The sequence below is a fragment of the Phocoena phocoena genome, chromosome 16 (assembly GCF_963924675.1).
Source record: "Phocoena phocoena chromosome 16, mPhoPho1.1, whole genome shotgun sequence".
NCBI classification, from domain to species: Eukaryota; Metazoa; Chordata; class Mammalia; order Artiodactyla; family Phocoenidae; genus Phocoena; species Phocoena phocoena.
This window is the reverse complement of record NC_089234.1, coordinates 1,044,014-1,063,160: the sequence shown is the minus strand read 5'-3', so window position 1 is coordinate 1,063,160 and position 19,147 is coordinate 1,044,014. Positions and strand designations below refer to the sequence as shown.

At 61.8% G+C, this 19,147-nt stretch overlaps 1 protein-coding gene across 2 annotated transcripts in view; it reads right to left on the bottom strand.

Moving 5' to 3' along the window:
• Positions 1–1,668: 1,668 nt before the first annotated feature.
• STK32C (serine/threonine kinase 32C) overlaps positions 1,669–19,147 on the bottom strand; it is an 81,442-nt gene continuing 63,963 nt past the window's right edge. Inside the window, exons 3-12 of one of the 2 annotated variants that reach the window (XM_065894129.1) lie at positions 14,379–14,530; positions 12,965–13,138; positions 12,073–12,110; positions 11,884–11,973; positions 11,047–11,150; positions 10,342–10,458; positions 9,030–9,155; positions 8,824–8,955; positions 2,931–2,998; positions 1,669–1,813 (exon numbers count right to left, since the gene is read on the bottom strand). In XM_065894129.1, coding sequence (XP_065750201.1) covers positions 1,669–1,813; positions 2,931–2,998; positions 8,824–8,955; positions 9,030–9,155; positions 10,342–10,458; positions 11,047–11,150; positions 11,884–11,973; positions 12,073–12,110; positions 12,965–13,138; positions 14,379–14,530 — 1,146 coding nt within the window. Of the gene's footprint in view, positions 1,814–2,926; positions 2,999–8,823; positions 8,956–9,029; positions 9,156–10,341; positions 10,459–11,046; positions 11,151–11,883; positions 11,974–12,072; positions 12,111–12,964; positions 13,139–14,378; positions 14,531–19,147 lie in introns of those variants that run through there. The other variant, XM_065894130.1, reaches the window with a different exon arrangement.

Sequence of the window (19,147 nt, the reverse complement as noted above, 5' to 3'; positions counted from 1 at the left end):
CCTGGGGACCCGCCAGGAACAGCACGATGAGCTCACACCTCCAGCGGGCAGCGGCGGGGGGAGGTGTAGCCTACATCCTGCTCCCGTAAGGCAGAGCAGCCCAGGGTTCCGATCGAGACCCATGGACTGAGCTGCTCCAGAACCCCTCTTCTCATAAAAACGGCGCCAGTCCCCCAGATGTGGAACGCTCCCAGGAGGGGTCTTCACCCCAAGAGCACCAGGAAGGGTCGGGGCAGCCCCGCCCCCCTCACGCAGCCAGGCACTCTGGGCCCTGCCCAGGCATCCACTTACGGTCATGCTCCCTGGGGGGACATGGACAGCCCCATCTTTGAATCCGGGCCTTCCATGTGCTGTGCTGGACCAGGGCAGCCCCCGGAGATGGTCCGTCCTGGTGGTCCCGCAGCACTCCCGGGGGCTCCCTCTGGTTCAGGTTTGTTTGGTCAGCGTGGCCTCAGAGCTGGATTCCTGGGGCTCCACTGAGGCCAGTGTTCACGGCACCAGTGTCCCCCTCCCCCAGAGGGAGACAGGGTGATCGGGGAGCCAGACCACACCCCCATCCCTGCCACCGACTCAGGAGATAGGCAATGCTGTCCCCTCGGGCCTCAAAAACGCACTTAGATGTACACAAAAACCCATGTAAAATATGGGTTTATACAAAACCCCGAACCTACCCCCTGCCCAGTTCCTGCCTCTGACATCACCAAGTCTCCACCCAGAACTTTCTCTGGGGATCGGCACCGCCACAGGGCATCCTGCAGTACCGCCCACCTCCGGACCCTGGCTCCCCGGTGCTACCTGGGCCCACGTGCCCCGTGTGGGCTAGCTGTGCTGGGCTGCTGACCCTAACTCCCTGCACCCGGGTGAGCGAGGGCCGTGAGCTGTTCCAGTCTGTGGGTGCGCCGGTCCTTGTCGATTCGCGGTTCTGCCCCAGGTGCCCCTGCCCCTCAACCCTGCAGCGGCCTTAAGGCGCCGGGGGCAGGAGATGGGCATCCACCCCAAGGCTGAGGACCGGGGCTCTGGGGAGGCCCTGCCCCAGCAGGCACCGCCCCGACTCCCAGACAAACGTTCTCTGTAACGCAGCAGGCACGGAACGTGCAAAACAGCCAACACCAAGTGGTTCTCATGTTGTTTTTCTCAGAGGTGGAAACTATACAGGAACACAGCAGAAATTACCAGAATGGTCTGTATCTCTATAAAACACTCTTCACGCCCACACCCCTCCCCCCTTGATGGACAGGAGCCGAGCAGCCCCTGGGCTGCCCCCCCACCCCCACCCCGGCTCCAGGCGGCACGGCCGGGCGAGGCGGGCTATGTACAGCAGGTGGCAGGAGACCAGGGTGCCCGTCCAGCCACGCGGCCCATTGGCGGGCCACGCGCTTCCCTCCGCCATCGCCCGGGGGGCCCCGCCCTCCGCGCCCACTGCTCTTGGCCACGCCCACAGCCGCTTGTCACCACGCGCTGCCGAGAGCCAGAGGGCAGCCTCAGTGGTCAGACCGGCCAGGGAAAGTCCAGCCGGGGTGCAGCGGGAGCCGCTGGCCTGGGCCTGGGCCTGGACCCGCCGGGCCGCTCCGTGGGAAAGTCGATGCTGGGCCTCTGCCCGCCGCCGGGTCCCTCTGGAGGCCCCGAGTCTCCGGCGTGACCTGAGCTGACGCCGTGGGCAGGGGCCGCCTAGCCGCTCCCGGCCGAGGGGCAAATGGTACCGCACACACGCAGGGCCGAGCGCGCCCCCTCGCCGTCCGCCAAGGCCTCTGCGCCCTCCCCAGGCTCAGGTGCGGGCAGGGGCTCGCTCGTGGGGTCCTGGCTCCTCTTCAGCCTGGGGGGAGACACAGGGAGGGCCTTGACGCGGCCTTGCCGGCAGCCCCGGATGCTGCTCGCTGGCCCAGGGCCTGTCCAGGGACTCCTGGAGTGGGTCCCGCAGGAACACGGACACATGCTGGGCATCTCTGCCTGGGCAGAAGCCCCTCCAGCCACACTGGCTCAACAGGGCGTGCGGGCACACGGGGCGTTCCAGCCCAGCGCCCTCCGTCTGGCCGTTCGTGGCCCTCGGTCTCGGAGTGGCAGGGCTGGCAAGTCTCAGCCCATTTCCAGCCAGAAGCTAAAGGGGGCCTAGTTTAAGCGCAGGTTCTGCGGGTCAGCAATTCTGGAACAAAGCGCCTGGCCAGGTCCCATCACTACGCAGGCTTGACCTCCAGGACGATGGAACAAAGCGCCTGGCCAGGTCCCATCACTACGCAGGCTTGACCTCCAGGACGATGGCCACTGTCCTAAACCAGTGTCACACGTCGTCCTGGTCACTGAGGCCCTGGCCAGGTCCCATCACTACGCAGGCTTGACCTCCAGGACGATGGCTACTGTCCTAAACCAGTGTCCACACGTCGTCCTGGTCACTGAGGCAGGACAGAGCACCAGCTAATCCTGCTCACTTGCCAGGCCAGAGCTCAGAGCCGCCTCCTCCAGGAAGTCCTCTGGCCTCGCCCCACTCCTGCTCCTCTCGGGCCCCACAGCACTGGGCTGCCTCCCTCCACTGTGGCAGGTGTCTTGGGTGTCTATTTGTGGCCTGTCATATCTCCCTGCCAGCCAGCTCTGCCCTTTCTGCCCCACAGGCCTGAATAACCGAGTGAGGGGTGGGAGTTGTGACTGCAGGGGCTGCCCAGGAAGTCGTCTGCCCTCAGCTGGGCAGGTCCACCCAGCGTCTGCCCAGGAGACTCTGGCCATTGGCTGAAAGTGCCCAATGAGCCCTTCCCCTAGAAGCCTGAACAGGGACCTCCCACCCTCTCCCCCAGGGCCACTGCTCAGAGACCCTGAGGAGGGCAGGGGTCAGGCTTCCCAGCCCCGCTGATGCCACGTGGCTGCAGTGGCCAAGAAAACCGAGGCCCAATTCCCCAAAGTCCTTTCTGCCCCCATTACTGGCCCCCAGCACGCACACTCACTTTTCTCTATTAAAAATCACAAAGTCTTGCTGGATGGCATCAAGGCAGTCCTGAAGGTAGTCATTCTCCTGTTAGTCAGAAAGACACAAAAATGAGCACAGCAGACCCCGCCAGGTTCCCTCGCATCCCTCAGGTGAGCTCCTGGGCACCCCTGGCCCGCTTCTGCTCTGTGGCCTCCCCCTCTCTGAGGAGCCTGCCTTTGGGCTATTTCGGCAGCCGGAGTGCATGGGAGTTTGCATCTCCAGGTGACCCTTAGCCAGAGACAGAAGGACGCCCGGCCCCTATCTCCGGGAGGTTGCAGTGTGTGCAGAGCCAGACTCGTGTGGAAGCCACATCGGGCTTGGTTCCCTCCCCTCCCCCGCACACACCAGGTCCTCCTGGTCACTTGAGCCTGGTACACAAATCCCATCTGAGGGTCTGACTCCGGGGAACCTGACTAAGAAGGTCCCCGGCAGGAGCTGTCCCAAGAAGCAGACGCTCAGCATGGGGTTCTGGAGTTGGGTCCCACCCTGGCCAGATGCAAGGAGTGCTGAAGGGCCCTGGCGGGCGTGAGACCCCGACCGCTAAGACCCTCGCCTCAGGTGTGTCGGGAGAGGGTGCAAGTGGAGGGGACGCACTGGGACTGCGGGTCAGGGTGGTTGCGCGTGGCCCCATGGGTGTGTGAGCCACGGGCTCGGGGCGGCCAAGCAGCAGCCCCAGCCAGCCGCAATGTGGAGACGCTCCACCCCGCAGCCCCGACAGGGAGCTGGAGACAGGCTGAGACGTCCGAGCAGCGGAACTTCAGAGAACGCTGGACTCACAGCCTTGAAGTTTCCTGCATCAAATGTAAGGCCCTGATAGGGAAGGAGTGGGCCTCTGCGACGTGGGCGGGGCCACCCGAGGGGATGTTCGTGGGGGCGTTAACCCTATGCCCCTGCACTCCCGAGCCCGCGGGAGGGCCTCTCGCCCGCTGGAGGAGAGTGACGCCTCCACGCCAACTCCTGCGGACGACGCAGAGCTGCAACCACAGCAGGCGAGACACAGCACTCGCCCGCTCAAGCCCTGCCCCCCCGCCCCCCTCGTCACGTGCACCCCTCGCAACTGCGCAGGCGCGCAGCCTGCTGGTAAGGAAGGTGTTACTCAACGAACCGGCAGGACGGGCCTGGGAGGGGCCTGGGGGTGGGGCTATGTGGCTGGACAAGGGAGAGTCTGCCCTTCCAAGACTTGGGTCTAATTCCCTGGCAAGAGCCCCTGACGTGTGTGGGTCCTAATACACTGCAACGTGGAAACATGGAAAAAATGACGGCCCAGGTGAAGAGTCCGGAAGGTTCAGAACGGCCTTGGGAGAATGCCGGGGGGTGGCAGGCACGTCAAAGTCTCAGAGGACTGGGCAGCTGGAGTGCGTCAACAGACTCAAGTATAAAGACCCACGGACCCATCAGATGACCGTGTTCCTCTGGAGGGCCCGAAGGACACTCCTCCCAGCCAGATGACAAGGAATGAGCTGGGGGGCGCGGGCACGGTGCCCTGGGGAAGCTCAGTGGCGTCTGTCTTGTTCAGGAGGTTCTGCTCCAGGACCGAGCCCCGAGAGGAGGTGATGACGGGACCCAGAACAGTGGAAGCCGTAACCTTGCCTACTCAGCCGCACTAAGGGGGGTGGGACTGCCGCAACAGGCCTCCAGGTTAGAGTGGCACGCAGGGCACCCCGACCCCGAGGGATGTGGACGATGTTCGACAGATCACGGCGCTCCCAGGGGTCAGAGACGGACAGCCAGTGCTTGCGGGCGCGCGCGCGTGCACACACACACACACACACACACACACACAGTAAGATCAAGGGTGCGGGAGCAGAAGGCTGGCGTCGGCCACCTTGATGGAAGGTCACAATTCTTTTTCTCATTTCCACATTGAATTCGGTTCTCAGACCTAGACCCATGGGCTGAAGGAGGGGCAGCCTCCCGGTAGCGAAGGCCCAGGCTAATTCACAGCAAGTGTACACGGCAGCCATACCCTCAGCCCTTCCCAAAGGTATCTATGACCACTTCCCTCATGTCTGCACACAGGAGGGGGGAAACGCCCAGCCGTTTAGAGGTCTGTTGGAGACAGGGTCTGTGCTAACACTTGGCCCACGTCCATCTTAGCCTACCCAGTGGCTACCACCCCCTAGCCGCTGCCTGCATAACCAAGACCGATGTATTTGGCATCTAGCAGAATTCTCAGATTAGTACCTTGACCTGTGGAGTAACAGCTATTATCATGGAAAAGCCCAGTGATAGCTCCTGAAACTCTACCCCCCTCAACAAACCAGCCGAGACAAGAAATAGAAAACAAACCCACACCCAGAGTGGAACAGCAGTGACAGGGGCCACTGCGAGGGACGTCTGAGGCTTTGCCTTTACCTGTGGGGACCCAAGGATGCTGCTTCCATTGTTTTCCCGTTGAATTCATGAGCCTGGCCCTGCAAAGATCAGACGGCTCGTGGCAGGAGAGGGGAACTGGGACAGATTTAACCTGGTGGTGGCCCGAGCGCCACCGCTGAGCCTGAACAGATGACACAGCTGCTGGTGTGTGGCGTGCAGCCACTGACTGAACACACACATTCTTTCCGATCCCATCAGCAAAGAGGGTTGGTATTTTGCATTCACCTAGGACTCACACAGTATAAAGCCAGTCCCCAGTTATGATGGTTCAGCAAACGACTTTTTGACTTTACAGTGGTGTGAAAGTGACATGCAGATAGTAGAAACCGTACTTCAAATTCTGAACTTTGATCTTTTCCCGGGCTAGCGATATGCGGTCCAATCCTCTCCTGTGATGCTGGGCAGGGGCTGCAGCTCCAGCTCAGCCCCACGACCACAAGGGACCCAGACAGCCATTCTGGCTTTCATTTTCAGTACAGCATTTGATCATTTACATGAGACAGTCAACACTTTATTATAAAATAGACTCTGTGTTAGATGATTCTGCCCGGAGCATTCTAAGCACGTATAAGGCAGGCCGGACTAAGCTACGATGTTTGGTAGGTGAGGGATCGTAAATGCATATTGACTTATGATATTTTCAACTTACAACGGGTCCATCAACCCTGGCTCAGTGCTGACGATAAACGGACAGGTGCACAAACTCCGGCCGGAGCCAGTTCTGGACCAGAAGCTCAGGCCACTCAGGGACGAGGGCCGAGGTCACGCCAGGAGGTGAGCCCCTGATGCATGCAGACCAGAAGAGGTGCCATCTGAGGGTGAGGAGGTGCTAGAGTGGGGATGGGGGATGGAGAGACGCTGTCTGCGGCCTGGGGGTTGGCGGGGGGAGGGGCTGCGGTTCATCTCACCCTTCCGCACCCAGGTTCTCCAAGGACAAGAGACACTCCTGCCCAAGGAGCCGCTCGGAGGGTCTGGGCAGCGCTAGAGGTAGACGGTGTGCACAGTGACGTGCCCCAGGGACCCCTCCTTCCCGAGCCACGGGCTGTGCTGTCAGCAGGGAGCTGGGGCCGCACTGCGCACCCCGTCCGGCTCCGACACCTTTCCTTGCAATGGCACGTGCGTGCGGTCCAGTGAGCTGCTGTGGGCTTTTGGACCCTCTGCCGCACAGAGTCAGGAAGCCACGGAAATGTCTATCCCTCTGGGGCCTTTCGCTGACTGGGTGCTGGGTGCAGGGGCAGGAAAGGCCGCTTCCCCGGAGCGTAACCCGTGCTCAGGTCCCTGGAGGGAAGGCTGCTCTCCGAGGACGCTGCCTGAAACCCAGGCTTGCTGCCCCTCACCCCGACTGCATGAGTGGCTGTTCCGGGAGCCCTGCCTGAGTCAATCCGTGCACACGATCCTCGGGGTAGACATCCACGGGCCCTATCGATGCTGATACACACGGCGTCTGACCCCAGCTGTCACCCGAGGTGGGGAGTGGCAAAGGGCCTGGGCATGGGGAACTTTGTCACAAATGACCTGCTGAGCAACTTAGATGTAATTCCCAAACCCCTCAAAATGCCCTGGAAATGCAAGGGACCCAGAGTAGCCGAACCGTCTCGAAAAAGAACAGGTTGGAGGACTCACACTTACTTCCTGACCTCAAAACTCATCAGAGAGCTCTAACCGTCAAGTCAGTGTGGCACCAGCAGGACAGACACACAGCTCAGCGAACTAGAGCTGCAAGTCCATAAGTAACCCCTACATTCACTCCATAAATAAACCGCTACGTTCACGGTCAATTAATTTTTGAAAATGATGCCAGGCAATTCAATGGAAGAAAGAAGAGCTCTTTCAACAAACAGCGCTTGGACGACTGCATGTCCACAGGCAAAAGAATCAGGTTGGACCCTACCTGACACTATCCATAAAACTAACTTGAAGCGGATCCTGCACCCAAAATGTAAGAGAAAAAACATAAAACACTTAGAAGAAAACACAGGAGTACCTCTTTGTGACCTTAGGTGAGGCAGTGGTTTCTTAGAAATGACACCAGAAGCATGAATGAACAAAGAGGAAACAGATACGTGGGACTTAATCAAAACCAGACTTCCGCTGCAGATGGTGTCAACCAGAAGAAAGAAAACCCACAGGACTTCCCTGGTGGCGCGGTGGTTAAGAATCCGCCTGCCATTGCAGGGGACACAGGTTTGAGCCCTGGTCTGGGAAGCTCCCACATGCCGTGGAGCAACTAAGCCCGTGCACCACAACTACTGAGCCTGCGCTCTAGAGCTCGTGAGGCACAGTTACTGAAGCCCACACGCCTACAGCCCGTGCTCCGCAACAAGAGAAGCCACCACAATGAGAAGCCCACACACCGCAACAAAGAGTAGCCCCCGCTCGCTGCAACTAGAGAAAGCCCGCACGCAGCAACGAAGACCCAGGGCAGCCAAAAGTCAATAAATTAATTAATGAGTTTATTTTTTAAAAAAGAAAGAAAACCCACAGACTAGAAGAAAATCTTTACAAATCGTCTGTCTAAGGCACTTGTGTGCAGAATATGTAAATAAATAACTCTTATCGATCAATAATAAAAAACAGAAATAAGAAATGAAACTTCAGCTCTTTCATATAAAGAACTCAAAGCCATCACTCCCACCCTGATAGCAAGAACAAAGTCAGACCAACAGGAAATCAAGGACAGCTCCACACCTGCAGTGCCCCTGCCGGCACCAGGGGCTGCCATCAGGGGAGGGGATGGGAGCCCACCCACCTTCTCACTGAGAAATTGAGGCTTCCAGGGAAGACCCCATCCTGGCCTTTCACCGCAGTGAGAAGAGGCTGACGCCTATCTCTCTGCCCAGGACCCAGGCCGGGGGCAGCACAGGCCCCCCAGGTGTGAGAGGCTGCATCCCAGGACATCCCCACAGGCTCGGCCGGGTCCGGGGGCTGGGGGACTGCCGAGCGCATACAGTGTCCCCGCTGTGACCACCACCATCCACACCCGCAGCCCTAGTTGTGTTGTGAACACTGGCCATACCCCAGAGACGGGTCCAGGCTGGATCCCCTGCTCCCCGGGAACGCCCCCCACTTCCAAGAGCAGCTGACCTGGGGCAGGATGGGGGCTTTGACAGGTTAAACCATGTCCCCCAGGGTGGGGTCCTGGCCCCATTTCCTCAGAATGTGAAACGACGTCCCTGCAGATGCCACCAGTCAAGTAAAGGGCAGGTCACCTGCACTACGCATCCTACCCAGTGTCACCGGTGTGCTCGTGCGAAGAGGAAGCAGACACCCACACGCACACGCACACACGCACCCACACGTGTGCACGCACACGCATGCACAAAAGCGGGCGTGCACGCACGCACACAGGCGGCCCCGTGACCACGGGGGCAGAGCCTGGCCCTACGCAGCCACGGCAGAGCCGCGTGAGGCAGGAGGCACCCTCACACCCCGACGGCCAGTGCCCCCGCTGCAGAGGAGGGAGCGAAGGGCTGGGCGCGGGGCCCCGAGCTCACCGACTGGGAGCTGTCCCTGCTGCTGTCCCGCGACCTGTTCTTGGCCAGGCGCTTCTTCTTCTTGTGCAGCGGCCGCGACTCCAGGATCATCTCCTCCAGCTCGAAGGTGGGGTCGCAGTGCAGGCGGCCTTTCTGTGGAGGGCGGTGCTGAGCCCGGCACCCGGCCACCCTCGCCCGCCCCGTCCACCCTGGGCCTGCGGGCTTACGTTGGGCACGAAGCCGGGCTCCACCTTCTTCTCACTCAGCTCGGTCCACAGCACACCGGCCAGTGCGGGGGCCGCCTGCATGTCCTGCAGGCTGGACACGCGGTGCTTGGGGTTCACGGTGAGCAGCTGGAACAAAGCCCCGGTCAGCCTGCCCCGGGCCCAGGTCTGCCCGGCGCTCACCGGCCGCGGTGCAGGTCTCCCTGGAGCCATCAGTAGGCAGTAGCTGCAGCCTGGCCGACTGCCCTCCCGCTTGGAGCCCGATGGGATGGTGGCTGTCAAGGCCCCAGGAGGCCCCAGGGCAGCCGTGCGCGCGTGGCCAGCATCACAGCCATCACCTTTTCCGGGAGAAATGGCAGAGACCCAGTCCGAGCTCCCCAGCCTGGTGTGCGGACCCTCCTCACCCCCGGCCTGGGCCCGCGGCGGCCGAGGTCCCGCCGTGGGAGCCACCTGGCTGCTGTGGGCACAGCTGCGCGGGGCGAAGGCTGTGTTAAGAGCCCCTCTCGGGGGCTGGGGGAGGGCCTCTAGCTGCTTGGCTACACTTCCAGGGCCAGAGGTCTCCAGGCAGGGGCCAGGACCTGCCCAGCAGGACCCAGGGGCCAGGAGACGGGAGCTGGGGGTGAGCCGGGCCACAAATGTCCAGCACGCCCTCCCTCACCCATCCTGACCCAGCTTCGACGCCCCAGTGTGCTTGAGGGATGGCTCTCCGAGTGGGGAGCTGGCTGGCCAGCCGAGGAGCGGCCCCCCGGCCCGGACCTGGACCCCAGGGGAGGCACTCTGGTGGTGACACCACAGCCCCAGGTCCCCACCAGGCTGAGGTCCCCACCAGGCTGAGGTTCCCAGGCCGCTGCGGACTCGCGCTCAGGACCTGGGATGCGCGGGGGTTCTGGGGTTTTCTCTGCTTGCTCCCCGCGGGGGGCTGGCCAGGCCAGTGACCGCCCACCTCCAGCAGGAGGCATGGGGCAGAGGGGACCAGAGCAGGGCGGCCCCGGCACCCAGCCCCACACACCCTCCCTCCAACACACACGACGGGGTGAGCTGCCCTGAGTCTGGGCATCTGTGACGTGCAAGCAGGTCGTAGGGGTTAAATTCAGCTGCAGCAGTGCTCGCGTGGGCCGAGCTGTTACAGCAGGACAAGGAGCGGGTGACCGCTGGAAGCCCGGCCGGAGAGGGACACAAGACGCAGAAGGCGCGAACCAGATGCCTTCTCCGGACCAGGGCCTCCAGGCTGCCCACCCTCGGGACAGGATGCCCGTCGAGCCCCACGTGTCCGGCCGGGCCTGCACTCCAGGCAGGGCCAGGAGGGGCGGCTCACCTTCCGCAGCAGGGCCACCATCTCCTTGGACCAGGTGGGCACGTACTGGACGCTCACGGTGCTGAAGAGCTGCACCAGGGACTCCGCGGTGTTGCCCGAGTGGATGTCGTAGGGCCTCTGGGCAGCAGAGGCAGAGCTGCAGCAGGCCCCTCCCCGAGCCCAGGGCCACCCGAGGTGCGCCCTACCTGCCCCCAGCCCCCGGTGCAGGCCCAGCCTGCAGTGCAGCCGGGGAGGCGACCCGAGAGGCTGCCAGCGGGCTGGGGAGGACGCACAGCACCCCCAGGGCGCCTGGGCCTGGTGGACCAGCTGCAGAGGGCAGAGGGGGCTGCCTTGCCTAGGGCCTTCTCCAGGGCACAGTCCTCGGAGGCCCCGACGAGGAGGTGGGCAGGGCAGGTGGTGACCTGACGAGGCCCCCAGCCTCCGGGGCTCCAGCGCCGGCTGGGCCGTGGCAGCTGCGGGGATAGCACAGGGGCCCACCCGCACACGAGCCTCATGGGAAGTCCCGAGGGGGCAGCCCTGCTGGACGGTTCTCTGCCTGCCCCCCGCCCCCTCCAGCGTGCAGCCTCGCTGACGGAAAGCACGGACCGCCCTGAGCACCTGGGGGTGGGGGCAGCCTCACCCCTTTGGGAGCTGGGGCCACCCCCGGGGGGACGCAGCTAGCTCGGGGTCTGGGGACTGAGCCCGCGGGCCGCAGGAGCTCCGTACCCATCCACGCAGCAGTTCGTAGGCCATCACCCCCACCGACCACCAGTCCACCTCGAAGGAGTAGCCGGTCCCACCGTTGACAAAAGACTGGAAGATCTCCGGAGCTTTCCAGGGAGGGAAGGAGGAGCTGAGCATCCCTGACCGCAGGGCCCGTGACCCCAGCCCCGGTGACCACAGGGCCCGTGACCCCAGCCTCGGTGACTACAGGGCCCGTGACCCTAGCCCCGGTGACCGCAGGGCCCGTGACCCTAGCCCCGGTGACCGTAGGGCCCGTGACCCCAGCCCCGGTGACTGCAGGGCCCGTGACCCCAGCCCCGGTGTCCGCAGGACCCGTGACCCCAGCCTCGGCGACTACAGGGCCCGTGACCCCAGCCCCGGTGTCCGCAGGACCCGTGACCCCAGCCTCGGCGACTACAGGGCCCGTGACCCCAGCCCCGGTGTCCGCAGGGCCCGTGACCCCAGCCCCGGTGTCCGCAGGGCCCGTGACCCCAGCCCCAGTGACCGCAGGGCCCGTGACCGCAGGCCTAGAGACCAGGATGCCGCCAGAGCTGGACTAGGAAGCTGCCCTCAGCGGTCAGTCCGTCCTTCCCCACTGACCGCCTGTTCAAATCCCGGTCCCACAGCCTGACGAGGGTGGTGGGCTATCTCATTATCAGAACCACAATACACGCCCGTCACTCAGATTCTTCTGCACGGGTCAGACCTGGCTGCTCTTAGCCTGGCCGTCCCCTGCTGCTGTGCCTTTAGGTCAGTGACCCGACCGCACCAGCCACAGGCCAGGGCAGGAGACCGGCCGGCAGGCTGGCGGGGGCCGCGGGCTGGGAGGGCGAGGCTCACCCATGTACGGCTTGGTCCCGGCCAGCGCAGTCGCCCTCTCGCCGTCCTTTATGATGGTGGCGATGTTGAAGTCAGTCAGGTGTGCATGTCCTGTGAGGGGAGAGGACAGCATGACTGTCGCAAGGGGATGTGTCCTGCGGGCAGGGGTGCACACCCTCCGCGGCTCTGGGCTCACACGCCTAGGCTCACCTCGCTCATCCAGGAGGATGTTATCGGGCTTCACGTCTCTGTAGAAAGAGCAGGAAGCAGGGAGGTGAGTCCCAAGATTCCGGCAGGGCTGGGGTTCCCACGAGCTGGGTCCTAAGACCCCCTCCCCACCTGGCAGCACCCTGGCAGAGCTGGGTGAGCCCAGCCCTTCACCTCCGGAGGCCAGACGGCGGGGAGAAGGCCCAGCGCTGGACGCCGAGGGGCACCGAAGCCCCCGGAGGATGAAAGCAGAACCCCTCGCCTGGACCCCCGAGGGGGGCCCTCCCCCAGAGCCAGCTGCGCAGAATCGTCAACTGGGGGTCTGTGGCTCCACCAGCTGGCCTCAGGCCTTGCCTTCCCAACCTCTCGGCACTCAGTAAATGTTCGGTGCCTGCACCGTGACCAGGTAACAGAATCCCCACAGGCAGAAACGCAGAATCGTGTCTACTTCACTTTATACCACATGGGATTGTGTGTTTTATCCTGTGGATGCAGCTTTATCTTTCTCATTTCATCTGCCTTCAGATGCTAAAATTAGTTTGAATGTTAAAATGTTAAAATTAGCTTGCATTTGCCAAAGACACGGCAGATGGGCACAAGGGCACCTGCTGGGCGGGGGCAGGGATACTGCAGTTGAACAGACCAGGTGAAGCCCCCCTCCCCACCCCATGAAGGCCACCAGCCCTCTGTGCCCAGCCAGCTGGGGATGCTCAGATAGGACCCACCCCAGGTGGCCATCATATGTGCAGCCATGGAGCTGGCCTCGGAGCCAGGCACTGACGGGCCCGGTGCCACACGTGGGGGCAGGGCTGCAGGTAAGGGCAGGGCAGAGCACACAGGAGCCCATCTGGGTCCTGCTGGAGGGCGGCACCCGCCCCGTCAGGTGTGCACACACCTGTGGATGATGTGCTGACTGCGCAGGTAGCCAAGGGCCAGTGCCATTTCACAGATGTATAGCCTCACGGTGTCCTCAGAGAACTGGACGTTCTGCTGTAAGTGGTAGCGCAGGTCTCCCCCCGGCAGCAGGTCCACCACCATGAACATGTCCTCCTCATCCTGGAAGGAGTACCTGTGGGCACCGTGGGAGGACCTGGCATGCGCACGGCTGGGGGGCCAGAGTCACAGCTCCTGCCACACCTGACGAGTCCCCCTATAAGAGCCCTGGCCCCAAGGCCACCCCCCACCAGGCACCCCCAGGAGAGGGGCCCTGCCCAAGGAGCCACCTGGAGCCAGAGCCCTCAGGAAAGACAGAGGGGCCTGTCCCCATGGGAGGTGCCCAGCTGGGACAAAGATGCCCATGGCTGACTGATGGAGAGTGGAACACAGCACTGTCTCTGGGCCATTCTCCTGCTGCCCTGGTTTCCTCTTCGCCAAAAAGGGGATAAAGAGGGTTGTTAAAGAAGAAATTGAGACAGCGAGGAGAAATGCTCAGGTAGGGCTGGGCGAGGGACCAGCTTCTAACAGCCGGCAGCTGTAGTGACTGTGGTGGTGATGGTGGTGACGGTGGTGATGGTGATGATGGTGGTGATGGTGGTGATGGTGGTGACGGTGGTGATGGTGGTGACGGTGGTGATATTGAGGATGGTTTTGGGGATGAACGTGATAAAGAAGAAGACAGTGGTGAGATGATGAAGATGGTGGCAGTAGGAAAACAATGGTTTAAGGACCTCCGTCCACTTTGTAATCTCTTCTGTGAGCTCTCAGATAATCAACTCGCTCTTGTCTCAAGAGTAAAGTTACAAAGAATTAAGTTTTCATGTCATGTTCCTCTCTCTTCCCCCCAGAAACCACACTGTGTTCATTCTAGGGGCTTGCAGGACTCCAGGGAGAGTGGAAGGGGTTGACCTCACTGCAGGCTCCCCCACCCCCCAGCTAGTCTTGGTGCCCAGTTTGTGGAGGAAACTCAGATTTAGGCGCTAAAAGTCTCCCTCCCGGACTTCAGTGCCAGAAACTTCATGTGTCATAGGCATCCTCTGTGGGGAAGTCTGGGCTTCCTGCAGGCCAGGAAGCCCTGCGTCAGTGCCATGTGTGTGTGTGCGTGCGTGTGTGTGTGTGTGTGTGTGTGTGTGGACACCTAGTCCGGGCTTCCTGCAGGCCAGGAAGCCCTGCGTCAGTGCCATGTGTGTGTGTGCGTGTGTGTGTGTGTGGACACCTAGTCCGGGCTTCCTGCAGGCCAGGAAGCCCTGCGTCAGCGCCATGTGTGTGTATGTGTGGACAATTCCCAGGGCACTGGGAGGCGAGGGGGGAGAGAGGGGAGGGAAGGGGGAGGGTGCCCGGGGCAGGAGAAGGGCTCCACCCCGCCCGCTCACCACAGGTTCACCAGGAAGACGTGCTCGATCTCCTGCAGGATCTCCAGCTCCCGGAACACGTTGCGGACCTCGCCGCGCTCGATGCACTGATGCTTGTTCATGTACTTCATCGCGTACATCTTCTCCGTGTCCCGCTTCTGCACGATGCACACCTGGGGGCAGAGAGCACGTCGGCACCGCTGCCGGGACGCGTACCGCGGCCGTAACAGCACTGAAATGACCGGATGTCACGTCCTTGGCGGGAATAAGTCTCCCATGCAGACTGAAGCTGGGGGGACCCGGCCTGAGAGCACAGATGCCAGCGGTGGCTAGGCCTGCGTGGTGCCCGCGCCCCTCACGGGCCGAGACCTGGGCTCCCCCTTCTCAGGGCTTGGGGCGGTGACTGGTTCGGAGGGTTGATGGGGCATGAACGAGAGGACCCCCCGCTTGGTGCCCTGCACCCAGGGAGCCCAGAAGCAAGAGCTGCCGCTCCCACCAAGCACAGGCCACCGTCCCCATCACAACAGGGACGCTCCCAGAGAGTGGGGCCCTTGCACAGCTCAAATCCCAACCCTCTGAGCAGCGAGCTGCCATGTCAGTAAGCAGTGTCGACACTGCCAGCACGGGGCTAACTGCTTGCAGAGAGACCAGGATGCAGAGGGGAGTGAGAAGCACAGAATAAGGAGAAACTCGGCCTGGGGTCCCCGTGGCCAAGGAGCATCAGTCAGAACCCAGACAAAGGAAACCAGGGTCAAAGAACAAAACACTGGGCTGCAGAACCAGTGCCACGCCCCCCATTCAAGTGGAGACACCATCCCCCCAAGACAGATAACCCCAAGCCATTTCCCACAGACTTCAGTCTCCAGATCTTCAAGGAGTGACAGCCAGAGACCTGGAGGAAGTGGAAAATTCTGGAGCTCCAGATGGGTGGGGGACTGTCCCAGATGCCTCAACCAAAGGCAGGTGGCCTGGCACTGATCGCACATCTCAACGGGCACCAGATCTTGGGCCAAACCTGCTGGATCCGACCCTTTGGTGAAACCCACGTCCCTCACCCAGGAACGCATCTTAGAAACGCAGTGACTTTTCCAAAGATGTTCTTCACAGGTGAACAAACCGTATAACACACTTTCAAACCACCTTAACATCCAACATCCTTATGGACACGGGCAAGTAAGAGCAATGAAATATCACACAGCCACTGGAATAATATTTGTAAATACTTTTAATGACGTGTGACAAAAAACGCCAAGGGAAAAGGTCAAGCTACATTATTTAATGCAAACAGTGTAGAGATGACACACCCATATAGGCAGAAGCCAGACCTGCTCGGGCAAACAGAGCAGCCCCGCTGGGGCTGGGGGCAGGGCACGCCGAGCCCCTCCCTGGCTTTCGTTCCTGCAGCGTCATCGTGGCGCCATCTGGTGGCGGACGCCCGAGGCCCAGGCGCACCCACGTGGTGAGACAGCCAGAGTCCTGCACACCCACGTCTACCCGCTACAGTGACCCTCATGGGCACAGCTGCGGTTTCGAGGTGACTCCACGCTCACCCCCGCGCTGCCCACAGGCCGTGTCAGGAGCCCCAAGAGGCAGAGCTCACAGGTGACGCCCACGGGCACAGAGGGGGCATCTTCATGGCTGAGCTCTGCACACCCCGAGCCCACACTGCCCCACCTCGAGCCCAGGGACACAAACCCCACCAGGGGCTGCGACGGCCACCCAGACGCCCACGAAGCCCTGCCTGAAGCTGCGTCACCTGGGCCGACGCCCCAGGAAGACCCCACCCTGGGGACTGGAGGGGTGGGGCTGGGGCGCTGGCCTGAGACCCACATCGCTTCAGGCCTCCAACGACGCCCACCTGGTCTCGAAGCTGTGAAACCACGCGGCCCTGCCGGCGACAGGGCGCTTGCAGAAGGGAGCCCCGGACTGTGGGTGGGCAAGGGCAGCTCTGATGTCCCCCAGCTTCTCTCCCCGGCCAGAGGGCCCTGCCTCCCGCCCGGGCCTGTCCCTCCCCTCAGGCCTGTCCACTCCGACTGGCTGGCCGGTGGCCTCTGAACTTGGCTGACCCTCCGTTTCTCCATCTGGCTCGCGAGCTTGTGAGGGGTCAGTGAGGACGGTGGGTAAGAGGCTTCTGCCAACTGGTCGTGGTCAAGGGCAAGTCCGGGCCTGTGTGCACGAGTCCACCCAGGGCCGCGTTCACTGCTGTGACCAGCTAAACGATGGCCCCCACGGTGCCCACATCCTCGTCCCCAGACTTTGTGGGCATGTGACATCACCTGCAAAAAGGACGCTGCAGGTATGGTTAAGCTGGTGATGTCGAGGCGGGAGGCGGTCCTGGCAGGTGCAGGCAGCCCTAATCGTAATCACAGGGTCCTCGCGGGGGCAGAGCAGAGACAGAAGAGGGTCTTGCCCGGCTCTGGCCCCACAACGGAACGCCACAGGCTGCACAGGTCAAACAACAGGTGTTTCTCTCATGTATTCCGTGGAGGCTGGACGTCCAAGGTCAGGGTGCTTCCTGGCTCACAGGTCACCGTGTCCTCGCGTGGCCTCGCACAGTGACATCGCGTAGAGAGTGAGCCAGCTCTGGCCTCTTGTTCTTACAAGGACTCCATTCCCATCTTGGGGGCCCCTCCCTCACGACCTCATCCAACCATCACAAACACCATCACTCTGGGGGCTGGGCTGCAACGTGGGTCTGGGGATCCAGGCCACGCAGAAGGAAACGTGACACCTGGAGGGGCTGCAGCTCTGGGAGGAGGGCTGAGGCAAAGGACGGACTCTCCCCTCCAGCCTCCAAGGGAGCACGGCCCTGCGGGCCCCTTGATCCTAGCCCAGTTAGACTGAGGCCAGGGCTCTGGCCTTCAGAACCATGAGAATAAATGCGTGCTGTCTTAAGCCACCCAGTGCGGCCACTCATTACAGCAACCCCAGGAAACAGATGTAGCCGCTCAGCCCTCCAGGTGCCCTGAGGGGCCTGGACGAGGGTCGGTGTCACTGCCATGGAACACTGCTTTCCAAGCTGCCAGGGCTGCTCTGGGCCGTAACAGGCAACTGTCACTGAGCACGCCAGGCCCTGTTGGACAGAGAGTGGCCAGGAGAGAAGCCGGGGCAGGTGGCCACACTGCAAGGCCCCTAAAGGCCACGCATTTTAGGACAGTGAGCCTTTCTGAATCTTTCCTCTCATTTCAGCAAAACGGCCCCCAGGTTGCCCTGGGATGGCCAGAGCACTCTCCCCAGCTGGCTGCCCTGGGCGTTGGGGACGCACTCCCAGAACCTTCCAAGCTGCCCGGGCACAGCACGGGCTTGACTTAATGTACTTTCGTGCGTCTCCATGTGCCCGGTCCTGGCCGGAGAATGTCACCCGGAAGTGCAGACTGACGAAGGGGAGCCGGAGACCCCGTCGCGGGCGGCTACGTAACTATGGTAAAGTGCAATTACACCAGTTAAAAGCTGTCACATCCGCTCTCCAAACGCCTTCTCAGGACTTCTGAGCCTGTGGCAGGGTTGGGGTGAGGCACTAGACTTCCCCACCGCCCCCCAGCCAAAGATCCAAGGGGCCGAGAAGGAAGCGGCCGGCAGGGCCCCAGAGGGGCAGGTGGGCTGCCCCACAGGGGCTCCTGGCCGAGGTCACGGGAGAAGAACCCCAGAGCTTCTGCACATGCCGTGGGGCACATTCCGTGGCTGTCAGCCTGGCTGAGTCCCCTGGGAGCTCTGCAGGCCAGTGCCTGCCCCTGGGGCTGCCCCCAAGCTCCTCACGGTTCCATCACTCAGCAGGAAGAACAGCCCTACCTACCTCAGCTGCAGGGAAAGGCCCTCGAGCCCTTTTAAGTGTGAAACTTCAGCCTCCTTCCCACCCCTGGCCTGGAGCTGGGAGACCGGGCTGATGGGTGCTACCTTTGTAGGCTGCCAATCCGGGCAAGAAAATGGGCTGTCGTGCAGACATGGGCCAGAAACACAAGTAAAATTCTGCCACTGCTGAGATGCAAGGCCAATGGCTCCCTCCCAGAGAGCCCTAACGTAGAAACACCACGTCCCGGAATAACATTAGCTCCAGCTCCAGCTGCCAGCCGGCTTCTGATCACAGACCAGCCAGCGCAACGCCACTCGCTCTAGTGGACGCTGCCCCAGGGAGGAGAGCGTCAGCTTCCCGCGGGCTGTGGTGCAGCCAGGCAGCACCTTCATCACCAAGAGGAACTCAAGGCACCACCACCGAGCCACCTGGCCCGATTTTCCAGATGCAGTGAAATTCCGGAAATGGAAATCCCCAACGTGCCCACCAGGTGGCCTGACAGCAGAAGGGTGGGCCATCCGCGGTCTGAGGTTTCTGGATCCAGAGGAAGCTGTTAGAGCTGGTCTTGGCCTCAGCATCGCCCGGCCCTGCCTGGTGGGGGGAAACCTGGGCCCGACAGGACAGGAAGGGCCTGTGTGCTGAGGACCACACCGGCCCAAAAAGGGCGGGAGCCCGCTGCAGCTGCGTGGGGCTGCCATGCAGGAAGGACAGAAAGAAGCCCAGAAAGGGTGCTGCCGACGTCAGTGAAGATGGCCTCAGGACAGTGATTTTTTTCTGAACTTTCTGCATTTTCTAGATCACTTCTTTTTTTTTAAGATTTATTTATTTACTTAACTTTATTTACTTTTTGGCTGCGTTGGGTCTTCGTTGCTGTGCACAGGCTTTTTCTAGTTATGGTGAGCGGGGGCTACTCTTCGTTGCAGTGCGCAGGCTTCTCATTGTGGTGGCTTCTCTTGTTGCACGGGCTCTAGGCACACGGGCTTCATTAGTTGTGCCGCGT